Source organism: Jatropha curcas, chromosome 4 (genome assembly GCF_041381405.1).
Source record: "Jatropha curcas cultivar XTBG-Jc1 chromosome 4, XTBG_Jcur_1.0, whole genome shotgun sequence".
Classification (NCBI taxonomy): Eukaryota; Viridiplantae; Streptophyta; class Magnoliopsida; order Malpighiales; family Euphorbiaceae; genus Jatropha; species Jatropha curcas.
Window position 1 is genome coordinate 10400028 of NC_143154.1, and position 20300 is coordinate 10420327.

A 20300-nucleotide genomic window follows, 5' to 3' on the forward strand; every position below is an offset into this window, starting at 1 on the left:
CAGTTTCTACTTTTTATATATTTCTTAATTTCTTGTTATTTTCATTTTGTGGAAATATTAGAAAAAATGTTGATTTCGTATGTTCTTTATTTTTTTATTTTATTTTGTATTTGTTATTTTTACAGTAAATATAATTTAATTTTTATACATAATTTTTTATTACTTTTTTGTTATAAACTATAATATACTGTCAACGATGTATGTTATTAACAATTATTTGTAATCTATCTATACTTACTACGTATAAAAGTATGAATGAGGAACATTGGGCTATTAAAACTCACTTACATATTTTTAATTTTAACTATTTTTTATGACGTCCGTTGCATGTTGACTATGCTTGTTATATATTCATTTTTATACTCTTTTAATTTTTTTATCTATATAATATTAAAGTGTAAGTTTTTGTTTAGATTAAAATAAATACAATTCGTTAATTTGTATTTGATTTCGTCATACAAACTATTTGTAATGTTACTATTTATATACTTAATTTTATTTTTATAGAATGTAGTGGTCTTAAACTGAATTGATAATGGAAATCATTTTCGATACGGTAGCAATATTAGTATTCGAGAAAGGAATTTATGCACATACACACAAATTCTTGAAACACCAAAAAGTGATCCAAAATAGAAATATATCGTTTCAATCTTTTTTCAGTTTCATAATCACTATTTTCTTTCAAGTTAAACGGATTTATGATATAAGAGAAAAAAATATCAAGAAAATTAAAAATCCTTAATCATCAAGAGGCCATCATTTTTTACAATGGAGATATAAATCTCTTATTAAATTAAAATGATAATAATTACAAATTATTTAGGAATGAAGAAAAATAAAAAATAAAAAAATTATTATTAAGGATAAAACTTTTTTCAAAACTCACGTAACAAAGGAAATTCTAATATATATATATAGATACTATAAATATATCAATAAAATATTATATATATTTTTAAAATTAAAAATTTTCTTAATTTATGGCGGAAATAATAATTTTCTCTTAACTCACCAAATTAATGAAAACAACTGTGATAGAGAGGACTGACCAACTAGACCACCACCTGATTTATTTAAAATTAAAATTTTAAACTGTTTGCCAATCTCACATAGATATGTTTGTTTTGTTTAAAATAAATTTTGAAAAATAAAAATTTAAAAATTTTGAAGGATTTAATTACGTGTATCCTATTTGAAATTCTTTTTTTAAAAAATATACTCAATCAAATCATACAAACATTAAGAAAAAATGTTAATAAAAATAATTTATTTTTTTAATCTCTCTTAAATAAAATATTATGTATATTCTATTTAAAAATTTACTTTTTAAAAAATATATCCAATAAAATCATACAAATATTAAAAAAGAATATTCACAAAAAGAATATATCTTTTCTTTTTTTATTTCTCTCCGAAAAAACATTTTAAATTATAATTAAAATCAAATCAAATATTTAAAAATAAAATATAAAAATTTTCAAATGTCTCATAATCATATATATTTATTAAAAATTAATTTAAAAAAGATAATAATTAAAATTTTGAAATACTTAATTATATATATGTTTATTTAAAAAATAAGTTTTATAAATATATACAATCAACTAATAAAATATAATTTAAAATTTTTAAAAGGTTTAATTAAATATATTCTATTTGATTTTTTTAAAATATACTCTATCAAATCATACAAACATAAAGAAAATATATTAATAAATACAATATATATTTTTCTTTTTTATCTCTCTCCTAAATAAAATATTATTTATATTCTATCCGAAGCTTTCAAGTTTGATCGAGGATTGGAGAGGAGAGGTGGAAGAAAAAAAAAAGGCTCAGATGGATTTAGTAATCTTTGTGCGAGCAATTTTTTAAAATTATATCTAATCAAATCATACAAACGTAAAAAAAAAAAATATTTTTAAAAAATAATTACAAATTATTTAGGAACAAAAAAGAAATAAAAAATAAAAAATTATTATTAAAGATAAAACTCTTTCCAGAACTCAAGTAATAAAAGAAATTCTAATACATATATATAAATAATATCAATATATCAATAAAATATTATATATTTTTTTAAATTAAATTTTTTTTAATTAATGGGAGGCTTTTATGACCGAAATAACAACAGGGTAGCCTTCTCTTGACCACCAAATTAATGAAAACAACCGTGGTCGAGAGGACTGACTAACTAAATCACCACCTGATTGGTTTAAAATTAAAATTTTAAACTGTTTGCCAATCTCATATACATATGTTCATTTTGTTTAAAATAAATTTTGAAGGATTAAACTATGTGTATCCTATTTGAATTTTTTTTAAAGAAAATATACCCAATCAAATCATACAAACATTAAGAAAAAATATTAATAAAAATAATATACTTTTTTTTTGTTTTTTATCTCTCTTAAATAAAATATTATATATATCCTATTTGAAACTTTACTTTTTTAAAAATATATTCAATCAAATAATACAAATATAAAAAAATATTAAGAAAAAGAATACATTTTTTTTTTCTCTAAAATAAAATATTTTAAATTATAATTAAAATCAAATCAAATATTTAAAAATAAAATATAAAAAATTTCAAATATCTCTTGATCATATAAATTTATTAAAAATAAATTTATCAAAAATAAATTTAAAAAAGATAATAATTAAAATTTTGAAATGCTTAATTATCTATATGGTTAATTTAAAATAAATTTTATAAATATATGCAATCAACTAATAAAATATAATTTAAAATTTTTGAAAGGCTTGATTATGTTTGAATTTTTTTTTTTTTTAAATATACTCAATCAAATCATACAAACATAAAGAAAATATATTAATAAATATAATATATATTTTTCTTTTTTATCTCTCTCCTAAATAAAATATTATGAATATTCTATTTGAAGCTTTATTTTTTAAAAATATATCCAATCAAATCATACAAATAAAAAGAAAAAAATATTAATGAAAAAATATAATTTTTTTTCTTTTTTTATTTCTCTCTTGAATAACATAAAAAATAAAAATAAAAATTTTCAAATGTCTCCTTATCGTATATATTAATGAAAAATGTTGCAGAGAACAAAAGAAGGCAAAAACGAAAAATAGGAAAAATGCTTTTCATTGAGTTGAGATTTGTACAAGTACCGTCGCTTATATAAATAACAAAATTAAAATATTTAATGCCAACTAATCTAACTGAACTAGGAACAAAAGAAACTGCTCCTAACAAATCTACTAATAAACTTGAGCTGAGTTGGCAGAATGCTTAACAAACAAAGAGAAATTTGCTTGAGACTTAGAATACCCAAGAGAAAGCAAGAATTGTGTCAGTTTGAAGTTCCATTGCCTGCTGGCTTGTCTAAGACCATAATGACTTTTGTAAATGACAAACCTGATTTGGCTTAGAGCAAATAAAAGCTTTAGGTAAAGACAAGCACACTTCCTTATTGAGATCACCATGGAGGAAGGCATTATTGACATCTAGCTGATTTAGATGCCAATTATTCATGGCCACAAGTACTAGCAAGAGTCTGACAGTAGTGATTTTAACTACAGGAGAAAATGTCTTAAAGAAATCAATGCCTTCTGCTTGTGTGAAGCCTTTGGCCATAAGGCGAGCCTTATGCCTTTCAACACTCCCATTAGCTCTATACTTAGTCCTAAACACCCATTTACAACCCACAACAGGTTTGTTCAATGGTTTATCAACAATATTCCAGATGTGATTTAGCTCAAGTGATGTAATCTCATCCTGCATAGCCTTTTTCCAACAGCCAAACTTTATGGCTTGATCGTAAGTTTGAGGTTCAGTATTAGCATTAAGAGCAAGAACAAATTTTCTATAAGAAGGAGATAAGTGAGAATAAGAAAAAGTAGAAGCGATAGAAAGAGGACTTTACTTACTTGAAGGAGAATGGTTCAGCTGCATTTGAAGTCAAAGTGCAATGATAGTCTTTAAGATAGGCAGGAGGTTGTCTGTGTCTAAGAGAGACTATAGTAGGAGGGATAGGTATGGTAGGAGATGCATGAGGCTATGAAGATGAGGAAGGGTCAGGCAATGAGGGAGGCATAGTTGGATTTGATGTATTTGAATGTGAAGGAATGCTAACAGAAGAGGAGGGAAGGGAAAAATAAGAAAAAATGTCAGAATTTGGTGAAATGGTATGTTGAGGTAAAGAAGGGGAATCAAAACTCTGCAATCATGAAGATTCTTTGAAAGGAAATATATTTTCACGTGATATGGCATTTCTAGAGACAATAAGAGCTCGACTATGTCAAACTAAAAGCAGATAGCCTTTGGTTCCAAGTTTAAGGCCTAGGTGAATGCATTTGTTGGCTCTAGGATCAAATTTTATCCTATGAGAAGATAGAGTAGAGGAATAACATAGACTTCCAAACACTCTAAGGCCAACAAAGGATGGAGGGTACTAGTATAACATTTCAAAAGGAGTTTTGTTATGAATGAGAGGGGAGGGTAATCTTTTTATTAGGTGAACAACATGTGAAATGCTAAAGGACCAGTATTGAAGAGGCAAGTGAGATTGAAACATGAGAGATCTGGCTATGTTCAGTATATGCTGATACATTCTTTCCATCAAACCATTCTATTGTGGAGTTTCCACGCAATAAGTTTTATAGAAAACTCGTTTTTCTGCATAGAATTGGGGCATGTGAAACTCCAAACCATTATCTATTCTTATTGCTTTAATCCTACTATGAAATTGTGTATCAATTAAGGTGAAGAAAGATTGTAAAACTGCTCTAGTCTCAGATTTAGACTTTAACAAGAAAATCCAACTATGCCTTGTATAATAATCTACAACAGTAAGAAAGAATTTGTGACCTTGAACAGATGGTGTACAAAAGGGAACCCAAATATCAGCATGGATCAAATCAAATGCATTATTGGCATTTATGTGATTTACAAGAAATGAATTACATTTCTGCTTAGCTAAAGGAAAAACTTCACAAGGAAAAGAATGTGTAAATGACATATCAGAAATTAAAGGTTTGAGCAAATGAAGCCTAGCAAGAGATGGGTGACCCAATCTGTAATACCTGTAGTCAAAGGGAGTCTATGCATTGAGAGTTGTGCAATGAATTTGCTTTTAAAGGAGTGGAATTAACACTTGTCCTTGCATAGAGACCTTCGGAGATGCTAGCTGTACCAATCATAAGCTGTGGATATCCTGAATTAAGCAAATAGAATTGTAAAAATGAAAACACATATTGGATGTGCTTTAGCTTTTTTTTTTTTTTTTTTTAATAAAAAAAAAAAGATTATACGTAAGGAAGGTAAGTAAAGGACATCTTTAAAATTAAACCAGACGCTAATATAACAATACTAGAGATGGTGGCTATAAGGACAAATCCATCAGGTAGGGTAACAAAGATTGGTGAGATTTTATGGTGAGAGTGATAATTTGCTAATGAATTAGTAACATGATCTGTTGCACCAGACAATCCAAACAACTGGTTTAACAGAGAAGTAAGAGTAAGAATCTTACCTGATTGTGAAGGGAAGGAGGAAATCATATTCACAGTTGAGGAAGGAGAAGGATTAGGGTTAGCAGAAGTGTTGACTGCAGAAGTTGAAGGCAATGCAGCTTGAGATAGAGAACTTGAAGCAAAACCATCTTGTCGTACCTGAAGTATGGATACCAAACCTTGAATTTTCTGTGGTGTAAATTGAAAACCTCCTGAATTAGACATGGAAAGATTCATATCTCCAGTACACTTTGTGTTGTTAACCAAATGAGGCCTAGACCTTGACTGATCTTTAGTAGAAATACAATGAACTGCTGCTTGTGAATTCAGAAAGGAAGCATTTCTAGGCCTTAGACTATACCTTAGTGGATATCCATGCTTTTTATAGCATGTTTCAACTGTGTTTATAGTTGCCATAATATGTACAGTACCTTGTGTCTGCACCTCTAGAAAACTAAGTCTTGGGTCTGAAACCTGAGGTACCACCTTAAGTTTTGTTTCTTGGATAAAATTGAGGACTATTGCCAGTACCAGTACTAATATTTCTAGGCACAAAATTGTTACTGCGAGCAGCTAAAGCTTTAGCATCACTAGGTACAGAATTTAGGGGAAAAATTTGCCTTGCTGTAAAACCAAAGAAAAGGCTTTGTTGATTGTAGGTAAGGGGTCTAGCATCATTACCTGAGTCTTGACAACAGAATATTAATCATTAAGACCTTTCAGAAACTTTATCACATAGTCATGCTCCTGACATTCCTTCAATTTAAGAAAAGCTCCATAATCACATCGGTTTGTGCAAGTACAGATAGGTGTAGGCCTGAAACTAATCAACTCATCCCATAATATCTTCAATTCTGTGAAATAGTCAGTTACAGTTCTATCTCCTTGTTCCAAAGCAGAAATTTCTTCTTATATGTTTGAAATTCTAAGAATATTACCTTGTGAAAACCTATCTCTGAGATCTTTCAATATATTAGCAGCTCTGTCAATCCAAATTATGCTTTGAGTTAAAGATGGTGAAAGAGAGTGAATAAGCCAAGAAATCACCATATTATTGCATCTCTCCCAAGCTGAGTATAGAGGATCAGTAACTAGAGGAATTGCCATAGTTCCATCAACAAACTTATATTTTTTCTTTGAGATTGACGTCATTTTCATGGCTCGAGACCAAGAAGAGTAATTTCGACCTGAAAGTGGTGGAGAGACAAGAGCTAAAGCCAGATTCTCATTAGGATGTAAGAAAAAAGGACTACAAGGATTAACAGTAGGATCGACCGCCATTGTTGAAACAAAATCAAGAAAATTGAAGATATTCAAGGTTTAAAGAAACGGAAAAACTAAACCAGAAGCGTAACTTCAATGAAGGAGAAAAAGAATCAAGGATGCTCTGATAGCATGTTGCAGAAAAAACAGAAGGCAAAAACGAAAATAAGAAAAACGCTTTCCATTGAGTTGAGATCTGCACAAGTACCATCGCTTATATAATGCCAGCTAATCTAATTGAACTAGGAACAAAAGCAACGGCTCCTAACAAATCTACTAACAAACTTGAGCTGAGTTGGCAACTTCTGTTGTGCAACTATTTAAGGCTGAGTTGGCATTGGCTGAGGTGGAATGTTTGGCACTAGCTTGTTTATTTAAGTCTAACAAAAAATAAATTTGAAAAAGATAATGTTTAAAATTTTGAAATGCTTAAATATCTATATATATTTATTTTAAAAATAAGTTTTATAACATATCCAATCAACTAATAAAATGTTATTTAAAAATTTTGAAAGATTTAATTATATGTATTCTATTTGAATTTTTTTTTTTAAACTACCCAAACAAATCATAATCAAATCATAAAAACATTAAAATAAAATATTAATAAAAATAGTATACTTTTTTCTTTTCTTTATCTCTCTCCTAAAAACAATATTATGTATATTCTATTTAAAAATTATTTTTAGAAAAAATATATCCAAACAAATCATACAAATATAAAGACATTAAAAAAAAGCCAAATAGCGACTGACACATTTTGTTGCTAATCTGCTGGTCGCTAACAGAGTTAGCAACCATTTTGTATATTGGTCGCTAAAAATCTTATAGCAGTCGCTAATTTGGTTTTCTTCTCGTAGCTATATAACGGTTTTTAAATGGTCACAAAAAATCGGTCTCGGTTGCTACACGGTCGCTAACGTGGTCTCTAAGGGTCTTTAAGGGTCTCTAATTTGGTCGCTAATAGTTTTAATGAATTAAATTATCGGTCACAATTCAGTCGTTAATATTTTCAAGTGGAGTAAAATAAATTTAATATGCAATCGCTAAATTGTGTCAATTCAGTCGCTAAATATCTATTTATAGAAAATAATTATTTATTTTCATATAATTCCAAAAAATTTACAACCTGCAAAAATATATCCAAAATATACACAAGTATTTCCAACCTTCCAAAATAAATAAAAACAAAATGGAAGGAAGCCAAAGCTAGTGAAACAGTTGTAGCATAAATATTCCACTAGTCCTAGTATGCAATAGTTGCTAAATTTGAAAAAGAAAGTTCATAATAGATTTATTAGTCGAACAAATCTAATTCGCATCTATTGCACCATCAAAGTGATTCGGTGACTGGTCAGAAAGTGGTTTAATGTCTGCATCCTCTGCTGAAATAGTGTCTGTATGTGGTGGACCATGTGGACCTTGTCTAGTACCCATCTGCTGCATCACCTGCTCTCGCCACTCTCTGAGCTCTCTCATTTCCTCTACTTGTTTCTACATCTGCTCTTGTATTAGACGAACCTGCTCAGTCAAAGTTGGATCTTGTGTAGCTGAAGAAGTGGCACTCGGAGGAGCAGTAGTAAAATTGTTATAATAAACAGAAGCATGTTTGTCATTTCTGTAAACCTTTTGCTTTTTCTTACCTCCAGCAGCTTCTAGATATATTTGTGTCTGATCAATAGTAATACCAGCTCCAGACGCAACCTGTGAGGACTGCTCATCAAGAATTTTATTAAAATTATCCTACAAAAGAAGAAATACAAAGATCTTAAAGGTATAATGAAACAACATTTGATAAATCACTATTTTCTTGAAAAATGCAAAGACACAAAGCAAAAATAATGGTTATAAAGCTTATTGCAACACCCGGAGCCCGTTGGTCCACGAACGTCTGGCCATCATGCTTCCTAGTGTGAGTGTATGTAAATACCTCCATAGGCAAAGGTATACGCCTAAGTTCTTTGGCCTATTAAGCATCTTAATGGAATACATTTACATTAATCGAGTAAACCATTTACTTGTACAAAGTTGCATTATAATTAATTAGTAAAACTAACCATTCATCGTCCAATCTCTAAAGCGGATGTGGATCCCCCAGTATGGTGGGATAGACCAGCACCCTTCCCTCCAGTCTTGCTGTGCTTATTATTTGAATAAGTGTTGCATTTAGCTTGGTACTCTGGGTTAATCCATGCTTCCTGCCATTTCTTCTAGACTGAATCTCTAATGCCCTTCTGTTTTTCTCCTTTATTGTGCATTTTACTAAGATAGTCCTTGTACAGCACTGTAGCCTTTTCCTCCCATAATTCATGTATAACAGCATTTGTTTGGTTGAAACATGGCAAGGGCAGTACTCCATAATAAAGCAGGCTTCCTTGCAGTGCTCCACCCAGACAACATGGCAAGGTCTGGAAAATCACTTATTGTCCATAATAAAGCAGCTTTCATAATGAAGTTCTATTTGGTTGAAGCATCAAATGTTTGAACAACTATCTCCCACAATTATTTCAATTCTGCAATTAACGGTTGGAGGAAAACATCAACCTTGTACTTATGGATGTTTTAGACTTGGAATTATTATGTAAAGAAACATATACTCTTCTTTTATACACATCCATTGGGGTAAATTATAAGGTGTAACAATGATAGGCCAAGAGGAGTATTATTGTCCGGATTGACCAAAGGGTTGAAACCCATCAGTACATAAACCCAACCTCACATTCCAAGTATCAGATGCAAAAGCGTCATATTGTCTGTTGAAGTGTTTCCATGCTTCTGCATCAGACAGATGGCGCAATATACCAAGTTCAAATTCATGCTCGGCATGCCATCGCATATGCTTTGCTATGGCATTTGATGCATAAAGTCTTTACAATCTAAGAGTGAGGGGAAAATAGTACATTTTCTTATATGGCTTCTCCTTTTGATGTCTACCAGAACCCCAACCCCTTCGTTTGTATCTTGGTAGATTGCAAAACTTACAAACACGTAAAACACTATCTTCACCCCAGAAGATCATGCAATTACTCTGACAGCAATCAATCTTTTCAACTAGAAGTCCCTATCCTTGAACCATTTTTTTGGTGCCATGGAAGTTATCTACAAGACAGTTATCGTCTGGGATGACCTCTTTCATGATCTACACAAAGTCATTGAAACACCTTTAAGACAAATGGTGTTCAGCCTTTATGTGCAATAACTGTGCTACTATAGAGAGTTTTGTATGCTTCGTGCAACCCGGCCATAATTCATGGTTTGCTACATTTAGCATACCAAATAGTCTTCGGGCTGTTTCATTTGGCAATTCCTCCATCGAATCCCAATGGAACTCTTGACCGGCAGCATCCATAACCATTTCTTGATACCTGCTGCTTGTATTTAAGTCATCATTTCTAAGTGCATTCATACCTGATGATTCATCGGTTGCCTCGTTGAATCTTGTGTCACCCCCACTTTCTCCATGGGATGTCCACTCATAGTAATTCTCTATAAATTCGTACTTGCATAGGTGAAACTTAACTATCTCAACATCATGAAAGCTTGTGTTTTGACACTTTCTATTGCTGCACGGACACTATAACTTTTGTCCATCTATAAAAGATGGTTTGGATACAGCAAAATCAATGAATGTTTTGTAAACCATTGATAAATTCCCGAGTCAATATTCTGTTAACTTCAAATCTATGGTACATCCAATTCTGGTCGCTCCTCATTTTATAAAAAACCTGGTTGCATTGAAGTCGATCAGTGTCCTCTCTTTTATCTAGATGAGAAAGACACAAAATGTGAAGCTATAGTTATCTAAATGCAATGACTAACTTATAACATTTAAAAAAATGGTTAGCTCAATAACAATATGAATGTCCTTGCTATTGCTAACATTCATCTAATAAACATGTAACAAAGTTCAAGAAAAAAGGAGTAAGGCATAAAAATTAATATGGAAATATTTATGATGCAAAGTAACTAAAATATGTGAAATCTATATGTTTGAAAAATCTACACATGCCAATAAGTTCACATTTAAAAAAAGTAAAAAAAAAATATACAAAAGACCATAATCTATAATCATTATCTTTAATAGGAGAACATGAATGTCACTTGCATTAAATGCATGAAAAGCTATTTTGAGAAACAGAGAAGGTATAAAATTATGAGTATAAGCAAATATTATAAATATTATGAATAAAAATTATAAAGCATGAATATTTGAAGACGTTGCTTTAGCATTCTACTAATATATGTAACTTTTCCTCAAATCACGTGCTTAATCGACAAATAATTCTAACTAATTATTTTCTTAAGAAAAGATTTAACTAATGTTATCTAAACAATCCCATCATATATTATTGGGTGGCACATGCAATTCAAAACACCCACTAACTAAAGAACATAAATATAATAGTTATCTTCTCTTATGGACCAAAGACAAAAAGGATGAGAAGAGGTAGACTTTTTGGAATGTTATTCTAAGATTTTGTAGCCAATATGACGAGTTGAAAATTCCAAGCTTTCACTCCATTTTTTCAAATTAGAAATAACTAAAGGGAGGGACTGCTATAATTCTGACCTACTGTTTCACTTCCTATATTTAAAATGCAGGTACTCGATATCAAAGTACTAAATGCATATGTCTATGCTAGAATGAAATATATAGAGGAATTAAATGCATTGCTATTCACTAATATAGAACTGATAGGTTTATTATTGAACTCTCTCTTTCAAATGAATTTTTGCTCTTTTAATATAGAACTGATATGCATGTACTGTTACACTTGTCAAATGAATTTTTGCATTCCTATTACAGGCCTCTTATTGATAACTCTTTTTCTAGGAAAACTCATTGGAAGGTTCTTGATTCAGATGTTCTTCTACTGTTACACCTAGTGGCCACTAACAGATCAACCCATTCAATGCAATTTAATCATATTTTGAATATGATTCCATTACATACACGTCATATATGTATGCATTTCCTATACTTCCTATAAACATATTGTAACACCCCTTCCCGGTCCACCCGTTAACCCGAATGAACCGAGCCGAGACGCTACAATCTGGTTGAACTTATATCCTGTCATGCTGATATCATACTGTATGCAAAATAAGAATATAAACACTCCTAGTTACACTCTAAACTTCCAACATCTCCAAGAATCATCATAACACAATAACCCTTTATATATATCTTTACATAATTTTATAAATCCTCAAAAGCATTTAATATCTAGCAATTAATTTCATTCAGAATCTATATCAAGTTTTCATGACCTAATCATACCAACTATAGTAAACTATTTCATCTTCAATCATTTCATAAATATTATTCTTATCTCTAACTACTTACACCAAAATAATTACATGTTTCACTTATATTGACAATCACATAAGCTCTAACAATAAAAGAATTATACATGCCATAAATCTTAATACATGCCATAATTCTTAATTATACATCTCTCAATCTATTATGACCAAATTAAGCACTTCTACTTTGATAGGACTCCTCAAGTCTTCAAGTAGTAACCACGATCTTCAACCTGCGCGTGATGAAAATCGACGCGCTGAGTATAAAACTCAGTGGTGCTCATAATTCACATACTAAACAAAGTGCGATGGCAACTAACTTCAAATACCAATTTCATAAAGCATTGATACTCATAGAATCAGTAAATTTTAACATGAATGTCTCTTTGTAGCAACGAATAAACTTCTAATTCATAAACATAATTAATCTACTTCTCTCATAACTCCTTTACATGAACCGTATATTACACATTATGATACTATCATGGTCTTACCTGCTGTTCATTGTGTTGTCTGCATGAAATCAATAAATATGTAAGAATACATAACAGTATATGTTCATTGTCTTACTTGCTATTCATTATGCTGTATGACTTATGCCCTTTTAGTCACATCATATAAATTATAATTAATAACAACTCATGACTGTATGGCTTCTTAAGAATTAAATAAATAAACTTGTGAGCATATATAACATTATACTTTCATGATCTTACCTGATGTTCTTTATGCTGTATGAACTCTGCAACTTTGATTAAACTCAGTGAATATCATAATGAATGAAGAAACATATAAGCACATACATATGTGGAAATAAATACACATTTACTCGCATATGGAATGTAAGCACACATATCATGATACTGTCATGTTTCACTTGATGATCTTTCTTGCTGTATAGTATACTGTATGATTCATGCAATGTTATGTCAAGATATCTGTATGGCTCCATAAGGTTATAGTGAAACCGAAGTGATAAGATAAACTGTATGAATACTGTAGGCTATAGGCCCCGAACCGGATTCGCCTATGCCACTGTATGACCTAGTGAGATACTGTCCGCTTTGGTGCCCCTAACTGGATTTGCACCGCACGGTTTAATCATATCCACTCAACGGCCTGTAGCCGGAGTTCCAAACTGTATGGGGCGCAGATCTGCTATTCTATGTCGCGACATAGCCTTATCTACATGGTTTCTCCCTAACCTCAATGGAGCTTATTATATACATGTCAATAATATAACACCATAATACATAAATGGTTGCATAACTTCATAGTTCATCATGTTGATTTGATTTCACATCATATGAATGCTTGTATGTTGTTTTCATCCATGTTCTTATGTTGTATTTTTGTTGAAAAATGATTGGATGCATGCATGTTGAGCAAAGGAATGTAATTACATAGCAAATGAAAGGCAAAAGAGTGTCAAAGCATCAGTCGCGAGCGCGACATTCCAAGTCGCGAGCGCGAGATGCTTCCCAGAGAGAAGTCGCGAGCGCGTCTTCAAACCTCGCGAGCGCGAGAAATGCATTTGAGAGTCAGAGGGTTTTCTGGCTCAAGTCGCGACCGCGTATGTGAAAGTCGCGAGCGCGACTTGTGCATCCTGAGAGTCAGTGTGTTTCTGGCTGAAGTCGCGACCGCGCAGCACAAGTCGCGAGCGCGAGATGAAGTCGCGAGCGCGCTTGTGTAATTCGCGAGCGCGAGATGCGCACACTGAGAGTCAGAGAGCTTCTGGCCAAAGTCGCGACCGCGCATGTGAAAGTCGCGAGCGCGACTTGCTTTCCAGACCGCGCGAGCGCGCGACGTGTTTCCAGATTGTGCAGTCTGTGTTCTTTTGGCCATAACTCTCAATATACAACTCCAAATTGAATGATTCAAAAGCCCACGTAAAGATAACACATAGAGGAACAAATAACTCTTCTATGTCAATTCCTAGTTCCATCATTAAATGGGGTCAAGATCAAGATAAATTGCTGGTAAAATTTCCAGCAAACTCTGTTTCCACTTCATATATTTATCCCCTGTTTTCACCTCCTTCCCACTTCTTTCATTCAACAATACTCAACAAGAATTCTCATGAACAACACTCCATACAAGTTTTCATGCAAAGAACATGGGAAATAACAAGAGATAGCAAACCTTGGTTTCAAAAAGCTGGGACTCTGTTTTAGCTTCTCTTTTCTGCAACTTTTGAACTTTCTTCTCTTGCAGTTGACTTAATGCTTAACTATGTTGACAATGGAAAGAAAATGGGCGGGACAAGTAAGAAGAGAATGATAAACATGAAAATAGGAAAGTAAATTGATAAGAACGGGTAGTCTCTAGAAGAAGTGAGTTGGCTGTGTAACATATCTAATTGGTACCTCAAGTGTACAAAGGCTACGACTTCATACCCAAGCTGTAAGTTTTAATGCAAGCAAGTCCTAACTTTACATTCACATAAGTCCACTTATACTCTCATTCTACCCCAACAAGGTTTGATTCAACCCAACTCAACTTACCTCTATGAAATGACTCAACTCAACTCACTAGGATGTTACAATTCTACCCCCCTTAAAGAATTTCGTCCGCGTAATTCGTTTACATTAAACACTTATAACTCTCATAATAGTTTCCAACTCAGATTCTTCGTTACTCGGCTAGCACTCACTGACCTTATGTTCTCCACATGAATCTCCCAAATGAACATCCAGACTAGCTAATCTATCCATTCCATATCAGCACTCAATCCAAAGACCTATATCTCGCCCATACCAAACATATCAGCATATCATAAACATATCATATCATCATCTCATATACATATCAAGGCATTTCATTGCAGTAGCCTATTCAAAGATTTGCATGAAGTACATTCTCAGAAGCATGATGAGATTATAGAAACATATCCTGATATCAGATAATTTATGTTCATAACTGTATGACTAACTTCATGTCGTCATGGTACTTAATTTCATCATGGTACTTCTTCTCATCCACTGTCATGCATATATACATATAGTCATACATGCATCCTTGCTAAGTCCCACTCAAGAACAAAACAAAATGAAACCAAAGTTCCAAATGGCAATACATGAAAGTAATTATACACAATCACAAAGTTATGCAAATCATACAATGTGCCATATAGATTATCTCAACTTGACCATTTATCCATAATGATTTGGTAGTTCCATCCAAATAGAATTCACTAAGTGATAGCAATTCCACTCTTCTTCTTTTTTTTTTTTTTTGAATCATAGTTAGCTCACATAAATCTATAAATCATCCATGACTTATAAATACTTCTATAAATGATTAACTAATCATTTCTGTCTGAAGAATGATCACTTATAAAATCTTGAGCATTTGGCTCAGAATTTATTCTTATGTGCACATAGTGAGATCAACACGAACCACAATTTGTACATATTCATGAACTCTCAAAGGATAGTAAGTCCGATATTGTATATACTCTGATGCATCTTTACTTCTATTTCCATCAAATCTTAATAACCATGATTCCTAACTTGTCACAAAAACTCTGAATGATTATCATCTCATTTAAATCATCCTAATTTATATTCCTTCATCTTTGTAAGTGATACTCTTCTAAATCTTAATTTACTCACATGACTAGGTCCATTCTTACTTACCTAATTTCTTAGTATAACATCAATTCAATGGTTGGCCAACTATCTCTCCATGGCCAATGTCATTCATCATTTCACTTAATCCTCATGGTCCAATATGTATCTAGCATCATTATCTTTATTTGGTGTTTAGGAGTTGTTTACCTTTTTCCTCGGATAATCCTTATGTATCACTTACATAACATCTAGCATTCAACAAATATTTTAAACCTCAAAATTTAAATCTTATTCAATGTAATTCACACTTATACCATATCAACCCACAAGGTGCCACAATTCATATAGTTTCCCTACTAGGCTCATCAAGAGTTACATAATTGATTTCATCCTAGAAATCACCATACTTTTCTTATAACCATAGTACGTTATATGACTCCTGATAGTCATACATTTGCAAATTAGCTGATGAACACCACAATATACTTGATTCCACCAAATCGTAAGTAGTTCTCATAAATATAAATCACTTCTCATAAATGACTTGAAATACTGACAGTAGTTCCTATGAAAAATACTCATCACCCCTTCTTCGAGCAAATCACATCAAATCATTCAGCATTAAGATCATTTATGTCACTACACCAATGAATATATGTATTTGTGTATTCTATCCAGCAAAATGCTTATCTCAATAGTCATAATAGATTCCATTAACCATAATCATGTAAACATCAATACTCTTCGTAAATAGATTCTAATGTCCTTAAATCCGAATCAATTTAATACTAGCAACTCATCCTCAACATACTCCTTCCATAGGCACATGTACACACATTCATGCATTTTATGCAAGCAGTTCACATTCACATCATTTCACCTTTATACTCGTAATCATGCATAACTTAATATAGCTTTGTGCATACACAACCATACAAGTGTACACTTCATCTGACATACTAAAATATATACATATATGTTACTTCCATGTTCACGTCATAAACTATTATACTTTCATAGCTCATGAATTTATACAAGTGACTTCATTGTCATGTATAAAACAATCCTTCATTTATCAAAACTTTAGAAAACCACACTTGAAAATATATATATATATTTATTTATTTATTTTTGTTTTTTTTTTTTCAAAGTGTTCTGAGAAGAAGAATTTTTATAGCAAAATCATTTGTTCATAAGCAACATAAACTATGCTTCTTCTGGAGGCAACATGAACAAACATGTTTACAAGTCATTCATGCCATCACCATCATAGATAAAAATCAGTTCCAAAATATAATCTCATAATACTGATAACATGTTTCATCTCCAATAACCACTACATTGAATTCCCTATCCATTATTCTCTAAGCATATCCTCCATGAACAATGATCTCAATGATCTAAAGGATATAACCAGTAATCATCAATAGGAACCTCAATTTATACTCCGCTTACCACGCCATCATTCTCCAATGGCTGGTTGTTTCCAATCAAACCAATATGGCATGTCTTTAACTTAAATTACTCATACTCTCACTGTATGTCTTTAACCTACATAGATACACCTATTGTCCGAGAACCGCCTAAACCTGGCTCTGATACCAAAAATTGTAACACCCCTTCCCGGTCCACCCGTTAACCCGAATGAACCGAGCCGAGACGCTACAATCTGGTTGAACTTATATCCTGTCATGCTGATATCATACTGTATGCAAAATAAGAATATAAACACTCCCAGTTACACTCTAAACTTCCAACATCTCCAAGAATCATCATAACACAATAACCCTTTATATATATCTTTACATAATTGTATAAATCCTCAAAAGCATTTAATATCTAGCAATTAATTTCATTCAGAATCTATATCAAGTTTTCATGACCTAATCATACCAACTATAGTAAACTATTTCATCTTCAATCATTTCATAAATATTATTCTTATCTCCAACTACTTACACCAAAATAATTACATGTTTCACTTATATTGACAATCACATAAGCTCTAACAATAAAAGAATTATACATGCCATAAATCTTAATACATGCCATAATTCTTAATTATACATCTCTCAATCTATTATGACCAAATTAAGCACTTCTACTTTGATAGGACTCCTCAAGTCTTCAAGTAGTAACCACGATCTTCAACCTGCGCGTGATGAAAATCGACGCGTTGAGTATAAAACTCAGTGGTGCTCATAATTCACATACTAAACAAAGTGCGATGGCAACTAACTTCAAATACCAATTTCATAAAGCATTGATACTCATAGAATCAGTAAATTTTAACATGAATGTCTCTTTGTAGCAACGAATAAACTTCTAATTCATAAACATAATTAATCTACTTCTCTCATAACTCCTTTACATGAACCGTATATTACACATTATGATACTATCATGGTCTTACCTGCTGTTCATTGTGTTGTCTGCATGAAATCAATAAATATGTAAGAATACATAACAGTATATGTTCATTGTCTTACTTGCTATTCATTATGCTGTATGACTTATGCCCTTTTTGTCGCATCATATAAATTATAATTAATAACAACTCATGACTGTATGGCTTCTTAAGAATTAAATAAATAAACTTGTGAGCATATATAACATTATACTTTCATGATCTTACCTGATGTTCTTTATGCTGTATGAACTCTGCAACTTTGATTAAACTCAGTGAATATCATAATGAATGAAGGAACATATAAGCACATACATATGTGGAAATAAATACACATTTACTCGCATATGGAATGTAAGCACACATATCATGATACTGTCATGTTTCACTTGATGATCTTTCTTGCTGTATAGTATACTGTATGATTCATGCAATGTTATGTCAAGATATCTGTATGGCTCCATAAGGTTATAGTGAAACCAAAGTGATAAGATAAACTGTATGAATACTGTAGGCTATAGGCCCCGAACCGGATTCGCCTATGCCACTGTATGACCTTGTGGACCCCTCCCCAAAATGCCATAGGCATGTGAATGCATGTGACTAAAGGAAGAAATGCACGTGAATGTATGAGTCGCCACCTTGTTTAATTGTTTTAGGGTAAACTAGGAAAAACCCTAAGTGACTCCAATTTTAATTAACCTAGTTACTAGATTAATTAGCCCAATGTCTAAGGCATGGTCTTCGAACCCGAGGTGGATCCCGAGACTATGTCATGCTGATGAAACTAGGTTATATGATTCGACTTGCCGCCCGGGGTTAGATCCCGAACGTGCCTACGTACTTCCGTTTGAATGGAAGATCAAAGTCAACGTAGTTCGATAGGCCTCTTTTAGAGGGCTTTGAATGGGATGCTTTATGCATAAGTGTGTGTATGCTTTGTGCATTTTGTTTAGGCATTTTGCCAAAAAGGTTGAAGGATTTAGGCACTTGGTGCCAAAATGTTGATTTTGAGGCTTTTAGCCAAAAGAATTTAATTTGGGCTTATTCTTGCCAAAAGATTGATTTTTAAGGCATTTGTGCCAAACGAATTGTTTTAAGGCTTTTAAAGCCAAAATATTGGTTTAGGCAATTAATTTGCCAAATGATGCTAATTGGGTGATTGTCGCCAAAGTTGATTGATTTAAGGCAGTTTATTTGCCAAAAAAAAATTGTTTGAAGGCTTTTAGCCAAAGAAATTTAATTTAAGCGATTTGTCGCTAAAAAGGTTAATCTTCACTTATAGGCAATTTGTTTGCCTAAAGTGATTAATTAAATTGAAATATAGGCAATTTATTGCCATAATAAAAAAAGTGTTTAATTAGGGCCTTTTAGTCACAATTATTGATTAATTAGACTTAAGCCAAAACTTGTTCGAAATAAAGGCAATTTCACCATAGTTATTGATTAACTAGGCTTTTAGCCAATATTGTCGAATTTAAACTTTAATACCACGATCATTAATTAACCGGGCATTTAGCTTAAATTTATTTAATTGAGGCAATTTATTTGCCTAGTTAATGGTATGAATGCATTTATGCAGTTATAGAATTTAAGAGGAGTAGAAAAGAAGCATGCATGAAATGCTAAAATTAAAAAAAAACAGAGTTTAGTTTTGCGTACCTGATTTAGTCGACGGCCACTTCTTAACTCCAGGTTAAGCTCCTCGTTAAGGGAAATTAATTAATTTAATTTTAATGACCACTTAACAAAGAAAGAAAGCAATACAAGCTAAATTAAAATGCAAAAAAGCAGTAAAGAATTCGCAAGGAGCGAGAGGGAGAAGGAGCGTCCGTCAACACAGACTGAGTGAGGAAAAAAGGAGGCCCGAGGCCTGTATTTATAGGCGCAAAACGGACTGTTTCCGGTGGCTGGGTCGCCGGATGGACCGCCGGCTCGGCGGCCCGCCCGGCGGCCGGGCCGCCGGCTGGGCCGCCGGATCGGCGGCCCTCCCGGCGGCCGGGCCGCCGGTTCGTCGGCGGCCTGCCCGGCGGCTGGGCCGCCGGGATGGGCCGCCGGCTCGGCGGCTGGGCCGCCGACTCGGCGGCCTTCCCGCAGCCAAGCGCCGGTCTTTCGGCGGCTGGGCCGCCGGGTCGGCGGCCTTCCCGGCGGCTGAGCCGCCGGGATGGGCCGCCGGCTCGGTGGCTGGCTCCGGTGGCTGAGCCACCGGGGCAGGCAGGTTTATTCCGGGGGCTTTTCCGGGAGTTCCGGACCTC

General features: G+C 32.8%; 1 protein-coding gene across 1 annotated transcript; it reads right to left on the reverse strand.

Annotated features, from left to right (window-relative positions):
* Positions 1-4887: 4887 nt before the first annotated feature.
* Positions 4888-6961, reverse strand: LOC105634458 (uncharacterized). Its single transcript, XM_012217318.4, has 2 exons — positions 5517-6961; positions 4888-5198 (listed from the first exon to the last, which is right to left on the reverse strand). Exons 1-2 carry the CDS (start codon positions 5911-5913, stop codon positions 5074-5076), a joined length of 522 nt encoding a protein of 173 aa, XP_012072708.1. The 5' UTR covers positions 5914-6961; the 3' UTR covers positions 4888-5073.
* Positions 6962-20300: the final 13339 nt, after the last annotated feature.

Coding starts and splice junctions, on each gene's coding strand:
- LOC105634458 (XM_012217318.4), bottom strand. CDS start 5,913: ATGGCAACTATAAACACAGTTGAAACATGCTATAAAAAGCATGGATAT. Junction 5,199..5,516: donor CTCCTTCCCTTCACAATCAG/GTAAGATTCTTA, acceptor TGCTTAATTCAG/GATATCCACAGCTTATGATT.